The sequence below is a fragment of the Colletotrichum spaethianum genome, assembly GCF_022836535.1.
Source record: "Colletotrichum spaethianum MAFF 239500 DNA, contig81, whole genome shotgun sequence".
Lineage (NCBI taxonomy): Eukaryota > Fungi > Ascomycota > Sordariomycetes > Glomerellales > Glomerellaceae > Colletotrichum > Colletotrichum spaethianum.
The window spans coordinates 1-10,597 of NW_026054851.1; the positions used below are offsets into that span (position 1 = coordinate 1).

The 10,597-nt window shown below is 51.1% G+C and overlaps 2 protein-coding genes across 2 annotated transcripts; both read left to right on the top strand.

Annotated features, from left to right (window-relative positions):
* Nucleotides 1-1,174: 1,174 nt before the first annotated feature.
* On the top strand, nt 1,175-1,999 carry ColSpa_12839 (cyrochrome P450 monooxygenase; the record flags this gene model as incomplete). The annotated part of the gene is made up of 1 exon (XM_049279051.1): nt 1,175-1,999. The coding sequence occupies one exon, from the start codon at nt 1,175-1,177 to the stop codon at nt 1,997-1,999; it is 825 nt and encodes a 274-aa protein (XP_049135008.1).
* Nucleotides 2,000-7,508: 5,509 nt separating this feature from the next.
* On the top strand, nt 7,509-8,915 carry ColSpa_12840 (methyltransferase fsa4; the record flags this gene model as incomplete). The annotated part of the gene is made up of 4 exons (XM_049279052.1): nt 7,509-7,839; nt 7,894-8,020; nt 8,068-8,455; nt 8,643-8,915. The coding sequence occupies 4 exons, from the start codon at nt 7,509-7,511 to the stop codon at nt 8,913-8,915; spliced, it is 1,119 nt and encodes a 372-aa protein (XP_049135009.1).
* Between the last annotated feature and the right edge of the window lie 1,682 nt (nt 8,916-10,597).

Sequence of the window (10,597 nt, forward strand, 5' to 3'; positions counted from 1 at the left end):
TACTTACCGCAAGTATTTGTGAATGCCCCGCAGACAAGTTGAGTAGTTGAGTAAAGATCGAGTGTTCTCGGCCATGCAACAAGGATCTTGCTTTCTTCGCCACATCCTGGCCTCAAAATCCGCGTCTTCTTTTCACTTTTTGGTTCCCGCAGTCGAGTTTGGAAATCGACGTCTTGCGCCGCAATCCTGGTGCTAAGAGCCGTTTCTGGCTCCAAAGGTGGGTATCCTTAACTTTACAATCAGGATCCCGGTCGTTCCGCCACAAGCCCTATCTACAAGATCCAATACCGGCTCGTCCTGCAATTCTCACAGCGGAGACCGAAAACCGACCATTGGCACTGGTGCAATTACGGGCTGATGAAAGTCTACGGATACCGGTATTATGGTTTTTAGAAGTGGGCATCCCAGCCAGGAACAAGAAATTTGCCTGTACCAGCACATCGTCTGTCCGTCGGCCGCATAACTAGTTCTTGCTAGGAGCCAGTTTCGGCTTTTGGAGGAGCCTTTCCAGCATAGCAAGAAGGGCCCTGCTTGGCTGTGTGCACTGTCCGCGAGGTCGGCATCCAACCCCGATTGCCTTCATACCATTGGGGGTTCATTACTCCAAAGAGCCGATTCTGACTAGATGGTGAATACCCCCAGCCACGCAACGAGGCCCTACTCATCCGCACTGCCGTCCCGCACAGCTGCAGCCAAATGCCAGGAGCCTATTCTGACTCTTAATGGCGGCCATTCTCAAGCCTGGGGTAAAGATCTTGCTCGTCCCGACATAAAGCCTTTTCGCAGAGTCTGTATCTGGCTCCATCTAATGTACTGAGAAGTCGAGGTCTAGAAGCTGGCACTCGTCGCCGTTGGGGCTACGCCCTTCGAGCCGCTTTTGGCTGTCGGGGTAAGCTCTTCCCAGCCACGCGACAAGGGTCTTGCTTGCTCCCCGCTTTTCCCGTCCTGCCTGCAAGATCCGTCTTTGGCTCTCTTGCCAGGAGCTAAGCCTAAGTGGTCTCCGTCTTTCTTGCCTCACACCAAGGTCCTTACCTGCCAACCCATTTCCCCTGTCAGCAATATCCAGACCTAGCTCTTGTTCAGAGCTACTATTACATGGTACTTCTTTCCACCTCATACCCTGTCCGCAGGATCCATTACCGGTTCATCCTGCAGTTACCAAGGCTGGGAGGGGATGCGGATGAACCAGGACACGGTGCTCTTCTCACTGCTGTCGTCTGATTTGCCGGCAGAAGAGAAAATAGAAGAGCGGCTGTCTGGCGAGGCGAACGTGTTTCTTGCCGCTGAAACGGAAACAACGGCGACCGTGCTCAGTCTTTGCACGTACCATCTCCTGAAGAACCCGGGCATCGTGGCAAAGATGAAAGCCGAGCTGTGGGCGGTGGTGAAGGGCCCGAAAGCGCTGCCTGAATGTTTCGTTCTCGAACGGCTACCGTATGTGAGTGCTGTCATCAGGGAGAGGCTCCGCCTGATGTACGGACTCTCGTCGAGGTTGCCCAGAATCGCACCCGACGACGATGTCCTATATCAGGGCACGTGGAATCCTCCCAGAACGACACAAGCAGTGAGCGTCAGACAAGTGATCCCCCTAGGTTACGCCATGCGCATGTCGGCCTACCTGGTCCACACGCATAAACGTCTGTATCCGGACCCAACAAAGTTCACTCCTGAAAGATGGCTTCTCAGAGACGGAAGGAAAGGAAGGCATCTTGAGCGGTATCTCCTCACTTTTTCGAGGGGCAGCCGACAGTGTCTCGGCATGCAGTATGTTCTTGCCGTCTCGTCTTTGATTACCCTGTTCGGACACCCAGCTGACCACACAGCCTCCGACCGGCTAGCGTACTGCGAGCTGTATGTTGCTATCGCGGCGTTGACTCTGAGAGTCGTGGAGAACATGAAATTGTACAGCACAACAGACGCGGATGTTGTATATGACTTCGATCTTGCCCTGGGAATGACCAAGAGGGGCAGTGAGGGTATTCGGGTCGAAGTGTGCTGATTTAGCCATATATGGAGCGACTGCAGACAAGAAAGTCCCGAACGAACGAAAATGTCCCGAACGAACGAAAACGACTGCTCCAGAAGAGTCGCCAATGAGCAGTTCCCAAGACACAGGGCGCACGCATGCACCTCATGTTTCGTCCTGGACGCTTCTCCCCCTCGCCCTCCGCATTTTCCCCGGCAACTTCTTGCGTATTTCGTCCGGGCTCAGCTTTTGGAACATCGAGCGAAAGTATATATCTTCGTGTTTGATGGTCTGACAGTCGTCGGGAGCCGAATGGGACCAGTAGCATGGTTGTCCGCTTCTATCGAGGGATCCGTACACAACATGCCAGTTGTTGCCCGAAGATAGCATCCAACCAACACGTGCGTATTCCATAAGTGATTCTTTTCGAACTGGTCCTCTGTGCGATGATTTTGGCTTTGACTTCTTCGTCTTGAACGATTGCCGTGACCGTTGTTTTTTGTCGTCCGGTTTGGGTCGAGGACAGCTGGGCTGCCGGAGTCGAGATGATGGCTTAGTAACTGTGGCCTCGTCAGCGTCGGTTCGCGTTGGTTGCGCACTACGGACCTGTCCTTGACCCTAAGTAGATCACGTCGTTGTTGTGGTCGTGGCTTGGTGGCGATGCTGTTCTCGTCGTTCCCAATGCCACAGCCATCGGCAAGGTGTCCATGTTGTATGCCAGTGTGCACCGCGCGCTGGTCTCCGGGCCTAAGAATATCACGTCATCATCGCGATCGCGACTTGTAATCAACGCCGTCGTCGTTGCTGGTGATACCCTAGCCATCGGCAAGGTGTCTATAACGATGAAGTATGCTGATGTGTATACGCCGGAACGTAAGCCCGTCACTGGCCTACGTGTTCTCCACTCTGGGCACATGAGCTCGGACCACCTTAGCCATCTCTCAAATGCACCAACCAGTCTTGCACCAATGATGTCAAGAAGCGTGCCTTTCGGCTGGACCGTGGTGCAGCGACTGAATAGTAGTCACATGATATGTTTAGCCACTTCCCAGGCACAACAGCGTGTTCTCAGACTAAGCTAGCCTAAGCTGAAGAACGGAGACAGCACGAAAGCCGACAGCCGGACAAGCACATCTGAGTTTGGGGCGAGTCCCAGTATCAGCCTATCAGACGAGATACAGGCCTGTTTACGTCAGTTCTTGAGTTCTCACAGCCATTAGAGACAGGAAACCCAAATGGAACGCCTGTGTGATACATTCATAGCCGCTTCTTCGTTGTGTACGTTGGGACTGAGATGATTCTGGCTCCTATACCTTACTAAGAGAGTGACCTCGTCAGTTCCCACCTCACTGTACCGTAATCTCCTTCGCCACTCTTAGCATCGTTCCCAAACTTGACATCTGTTGTTTCACACAGAATGCTAAATTTGCCAGGTAACGCGTAAGAGACCATACCACTTGATCACTAAAGCTACTAATCGCGGTGCTGTTGTTACAGTAACTCGGAGTACAGAGAATATATCGTGCTTTGAAGTTAGTAATAGCGGCAAGAACCGGCGCGGTAGCGGGGCACTTTTTTACGATCATAACCTATATCTTTCAACATTCTGCAAGTTGGATTTTCCAAGCGAATTATCCCACTTTACGCCTAGCTTGACATGCTATCTCTCGAAGACCTTCGGGTCATCCTTTCTGTGTTGAGGGAAAACTATTGGCCTTACGTCGCTCGCGTACTCGAGAATTCAGCTAGGAGTCCCCTATTCGACCTTGTTAACCCCAACTACCTTACTCTCCCAAGATCCTTCAAAGACCTGCAACAGCGCATCAGGCATAATTTCATTCGATTTCACGCCGCCTACATCGTTATCATTACTTTTGGTCTCCTTGCCAAGCACTGGCATGTAGCTGCTGCTGCGATAATGATCCACAAGCTAAGCGCTTTTGTGACCGATTCTGGTCGCGGAGACGCTTCTCTGCGGTCTGACACTGATCGGAGTGGAATTCCTAGATATGCACATAATTTAATGCGTGGTATCTGGCTTTCATCAGGCCTGTGGTGCTTTTGGTCACTGTACAGCATGATGGCTACCACGCTGCAATTTGCGATGGTATTTACGGTTCACGCGGCGATGCTGGACTCGAAGGCAAGGCTGGTGGAGAAGCAGTCTTGACGAGAGCGGCTGCATTCTCGATGAGGTTGGTTGACGGGTATACATCTCGGTCTGAATCGGAGTGTCGAGCAATGCCGTCGCTACGGGCCATGAGCTGGTGAGTAATTCCGATCAAAGTCGATTCTGTCGGAAACAACTAACAGTATTTGATCACAGCAACGTAGTGCCCCGTTCGGGCTCACACGTCTCGTATTACACTGCAAAAAGCTTGCCCGCGGTAGCTCAACTTAGTTACTTCCTAATGGGGATTTGGTTCAAGGAGATAGCGAACAGATGCTGGATTGTTACACCAGCGGGCTATTCTCATCTTCAGATTCATCCTTACTAGAACCCCCGAAGCCAATCCTCCCCTCCGTTGAGTTGTTGGCATGTTAGTATCTTGGTACGCTATGGATCTGTGTGTACACACTCGTCGTGATTGATGCTTGGGGTTCGTGGGTTGCCGAATAGTCGGTTGGGCGTTGTTGTGGAAGTCTCTGCCCTAGATGAGGGAGTTTACGTGAAGGGCCACACGCTGCTTCTCTCGGATCACGCGATAGCGGTTTATGAGAATAAGAGCTCTTCGGGCCAGGCTCGGGTGAATCTCCCGTTAGAAGCTGGATAGTGTAAATCCCGACGATAACTCGGACAGTCTTGGTATTCAACATGCAATGGCTCACTTCTACGTTATGATAATAACTACCCCACCAGCACCTTCTTTCGAAACGTAGAGGTCCAGCCTCTCACCAACGGTAGCTCGTGTTAATGTCCTTGGCCACGAATCACCCATGCAGCCGGTTTCAGTCTTGGAAACGATCCCTAACCTGACGACGTTGATCACTCCTTAATCCTTCCACTCAAAGGGCCCAGAGAGGCCCCATAGTTGGTTGCAATGTAGCGGTACCAAGGTACTGCGCCCCTTTACCTAGCTAACCCAACGGCTAACCCAACGGCTAATCCAACACCTGCGCCACCAGTAGCTAGATATATAAAGAGCCTGAAATTCCGATCGAAGGTGACCAAAAGTTCTCTCTAGAATATCTCAGTTATTCTACTTCTTTTGGAGATGTCTGATGCACCTCCTGAGTCGACCGCGTGGCCCCCAGTGACTTTGGATGGGCCAGAGGCAAGGCAACCTAGCTACGTGTTCTCGACCTTTACGGAACAGACGCCTCCTGAAACTCCACCTGCAGTAAGATCTCTCTTTCCAAATGTCGCATCGGTAGCACTGATAGAAAACCTACCCAGGCAGATTTGCAAGACAACGAATTCGATTCAGGCCTCGATGACGAACAAGGCTCAACCAAGTCGATGACGTCCAGCATTTTGGATTATGAAGACTGTCATGGCAGGATTTATCACAGCGATCGGTTTGGTTCTACTTACTGGTACGTGGAGCCAAACGGCACGAAACAACTGAGTACTGACGCTTTCCTCTAGGGCCCGCATGACGGTCCGCAGCGTGACGCAATGGAAGTTTGGTGAGAATAGCCAGACACGAAACCAAAAAGCAAGCTTGTTACTAACGAGGTTCTGTCAGCCACGCTCTCTTTTGTGAAGCTTCTGATGGCAGGCTTTTCCATGCCAAACTCCCGAAGAATGCTCAGGTATTGCTACTGCGGACCAGGTCATCTCGCATATGTGCTTATCTTGTCATAGAAAATCGTAGACGTTGGAACGGGAACAGGCACCTGGGCTATGTATGGCCGTCTCAAGCGATGATTGTGCAAAAGCGTTGCTAACATCAGCACCTCAGTGAAGTTGGTGAAACCTACCCGCACGTCGTCGTGATTGGAATCGACCTGTCACCAATCCAGCCTGTATATGTTCCATCGAATGTACATTTGTCGGTTCAGCCTATTTTTGAATTTCTCCATCTCCACTCTGCCTGCCGCTTGCGTAAGTAAGTTGAAACTGACTCGTCTTCTAGCCATATTGACGACTTCAACGAACGATGGACATTCGACGACAACTCCCTCGACTACGTTCACATGCGATTCCTCACCGGCTCTGTTCTTAATTGGAAATCCACGATGAAGGAGGCTTACCGATGTTTACGACCAGGCGGGGTTCTTGAGAGCTCGGAGCCATCGTTTCTGATCGAGAGTGACGACGGCACAGTGAACGAAAGAAGTGCCTGGTATCAATGGTTTGGAATATTCGACCAGTATGGCGAACAAACTGGCCCAACATTTTCTGTAGTGCGGCACGGCATACAGAGACAGGCCATAGAGGAGGCAGGCTTCATCGACGTCCAGGAATTTAGCTGCAAGGTAGGCATTGCGACATTGCAATTTCGCAGGCGAAGTCTGACAATGGATCTCAGATACCGATCGGAGCATGGCCGGAAGATGTAAAGAAAAGACAGCTGGGCCAGTATGCGCAAGCAGTAATGGAGAAGGACGCCTTGGGGTTTGTTGTGCGCCCAGGCACCTCGGCTGGTTGGAGTATTGAACAAATCGAGGATTACAATACAGCTCTGCAAGCGGAAATGGCCTCGAAAACAACGCACCCGTGGTATTGGTTCAAGAAGGTATGGGGACGTAAGATGCCGACATCTTCAGTAGTAGCATAGGGTTGGAATGGATAGCCTGAAGGCTTCGTCGATAGAGGAAGGAACATTAGGCAGGGCCCACCAACAAAAGTCGATAGTCTTCGCCGGTCTTCGCCCTTTCCACACTGTGGCCGTATATTGTGCAACCCACTCAAACTTTGCGTTCATCGAAAGCCAAATTGTCATACAGCTTGAACGAGGGCTGACGTGCTGTCTGGGAACTGCATCAAACAGTAATTCCTGCCACTGCGCACGAGGAGTTGCTAAAAGAAGATTGATTATGCTCAGCTTTGTTGATGACAGGGGGTAAAACCTGGCCACAAGCAAAGATTTGATGCCTGCATGGTACGTACATACATACATTCCCCCTTGTTCGCAAGCAGTCAGGGCTGGGGATCCACGATTTCCTCTGGGAGCCACAAGTTGATCACCATGGCGAAGCAATTGCTGCACTCGGTATTCGCGCCGAAGTCATTTTGGGCTCCCGAAAAGCAGAAAACCACGTATCTACTAACAGCCGGACCCACACCGCTAAGTGAGTGTTGTGACGCGCGGCTCCCAGTCGGTCTAGGTAGGTATACGGCGGGTTTTGGTTCTACACCAAGAGAAAACAGTGCCACTTAGACTTCGGGCTGTCTTCCCTGCATCTACAGTACGGTACAGTACAAAGGGCGTTCGTAGTCAAGTGCGTCGTCTTCAAAGACCGTCTTGCCGCAAGTCAGGCAGACACATAATCTTGCGTATACTGAACTTCAGCGTTCAATCAACTTCCAGACCGTGTGCCTTTGTCGCCGCATTCGTCACTTTCTTTTACGTCGAACCACCTTCTAGACGCAGCAATGGATGCCTTTAGGTCACTTGAGAACTGCCACGACCTTCGACAGCTGGCAACGAACCTGCTTGGAGCAATCACGGAGTATACGCTCCGTGGCAACATGGGCCAAGCACAGGAGGCTTCCCTCCAGTCCAGGATTCTCAGCCTGACAGGAAACATTCGCAACCTTGTGGCACAGCCCCAGGACCAGTGGCTGTTGCACATCGTCCAAAGCAACGAGATGGCTGCCATCAAGCTCTTCGTTCACTGGCACGTCTTTGAACACATTCCAATCGAACAATCCATATCCTACGCACAGCTGAGCGACAAGGCGAGCGTCGATCTTTCTCTTCTCAGTAAGTGACACCGCCTAGCCTCAACGCTCTGCAAAACTGTTGTTGACCTCTCAGTGCGGGTCTCACGTATGCTCATTTCCACCGGTGTCCTGGGAGAAGCCGGGCCTGATCGAGTTGTGCACACTGCAAAGTCCAAGATCTTCCTTCACGGTAACCCATACGGGGACTTGGACCAAGTCGTGTATGAATCTTTTCAATGGCGATGCTGGCTTTGACTAACTTTTCTAGGATGGAGTACGGATTGTCTGGTTGCGACATGATCCGGTACTTTGAAAGCAACGGGCGAAACGAGCCGGACGGCCTCAGCCCTAGCCCATTTACCTTCACGAAGGGGATGCAGGGAAGTGACATGTGGGGCATTTACAATGATCAGGGCAAAAAGGAGGAGTTCATGCGGGCAATGACGGCGTTAGACCGCTTGGCGCCGATCATCGGCGTGTATGACTTCTCGTGGATTGCCGAAGCATCGGCCAAGGCCGACAACGACAGAGTACTGTTGGTCGATGTCGGTGGTGGCAGCGGTCATGCGGTTCAGGCCATCTGCGGGAGCATTGGTCTGCCGTTGGAGCGTTGTGTGCTGCAGGACAAAGAGCCTGTCATTTCGAGGGTCGAAGAAGTGGGTAATCTACCGGGATTGAAACTAATGTCTATCGACATGCACAAAGAGCAGCCGGTCCAAGGTATGTTGGCATTCTGGCCTCGACAGCGCTGTGGGAACTAACACGTAATAAGGGGCCCTGGTTTACTACATTCGCCATTGTCTTCATGACTATAACGACCATATTGCCCGAGGTATCCTACAGCATATCTCCAAGGCCATGGCGGCGGATAGTACCCTGCTGATAGCCGAACACGTCGTCGAGTGGCCTCCGAAGCCCGAGTCTACTGCCATGGACATGCTCATGCTAGCTGTCGGCGGGAAGGAGCGGACCGCGATGGAGTGGGCTCTTCTTCTGCGAAGTGGGGGGCTGACGCTGGAACGCATCCATCGGAACCCCACCTCATCACATTGTATCATCCGGTGTAGCAAGGCCACAATTGTGGCTGGTCAGGACCAGTTGGCAATTGAAGCTTAGCATGATTTCATGGCCTAGTTTAAGGGTTCCCATGAGACGCAGCTAGTATCGGCATGGCGGAGTGGAGCGTAAAAAGAACGTTGCTACGCAAGCGTTCCAAGTACTCAACCTGATTGTAATCATCTATTCAATGTACTTTTTGAGACGGACGCAGCCTCTGTGAACTTGGTTACCTTTGATGACCGGGCGATTGCACATGTCTGGCGCTCCTATTTACTTGATCCAACCATGCTTCCAATAGAAGAGTGTGCAGATTACCATTGAGCAGACGGTTCACAACAAGTAGTTGAAGATCGACTATAGTGCGAACTCCTTAGTCATGATTGGAGCCTGAAGTGAAGCCAGATCGGAGCCAATACTTGATGTTGAGACGCTTACTTAAGGTTAAAACTCACGTAGCATTTTGCATCCATTCCTCTTGTTGTGCACGTTGAGAGTGGCACAGTGCTCAGCCACAAAATGCACATCGGGATGCAGGTTCGGGTGGCTTGCTCCTGAAACGGCTCCGAGAGAAAATAAATATGTCTGAGAATCTGCCTGTCCGTACTCACTTTACAGTAACTACTGCACTGTATTGTCATAGCGAGGGGAAACGAAAACAATCATGCCGACCAGTAATGAGCTAAGAAAACGACCGACACAGCTCACTATCTCCAGGTATGACCAGATGGTCTTGGAAAACGACAAAGATATCGACTGGTGGTGGTCGCTGCTCGCCAAGATCTTTTCATGGTTGTTGCTCGCGGGCTACATCGTCTTCCCTTCCACGTTTGCATCCTTGCGGCGATCGAGGGCGCTCGAGAGCATGGGTGTGGTCGGGTACATAGTGTCGAGGGGACTGAATGATTTTCTCATCTCTCTTGCGTCCATACTCTCAGGAAGTGCGTCTATCGGTCTTGCCTGGTTATGGTTCAAGTGGCGCACGAACTACATTTGGGTAAACCAGCAAATCATTATGTGAGTCCTGCGGCCCACGTTTTACACGTCGCTTACAACCAGTCCTACGCTGGTGAATTCCCTAATGGGGTTCTTTTCCACTCTGCTCAATCTCTATACCGTCCACGGCGGCGAGTGGTCCACAACGGCGATCGTCACAGCAACGGTAACGGCTTGGTGGCTATTCGTATCGTGCATTTTATGCCTCATTTACCGATACCTGCTCAACCGGCTACAATGTATCGAAGTGAACGACGTAGATCAATCGACACTTCCAGATAAGATTTGATGGCTCTGGTAATATAGACTTCTGGACTTCCTTCAATTTGACATGCTGCTAGCTACTGATCGGTGTTAGACAGGTGGCTTCCCGTTAGCTTTAGCGACTAGTTATCAACTTTCGATCCAAGGTTGATCGGTCGTATCCACCCTCAGAAGTAACCATCAAGTTACATGATCACTGCTCTTTCCTTTCGAGGTAAGAAATACATATTGTCATTAGCCTGCTCAATTATCAACTATCCATCAATGTCAACCTTGAACTCAAGCGTGACCATGCGGCTGCGGCATTCAACCCGCCTATCAAAGCCTTTCATGAGGCTTGAAGACAGAGTTATCCCAACGAGAGCGAAGAAGAATATTTTGATAGGATGCGGGAAATGGCCACCTGACAACGAGTGAAAGCTGATCCCTAGGCTCGATGGCTACGATGCGCGATCATCGTGATCGATTACTCAACTACTTTC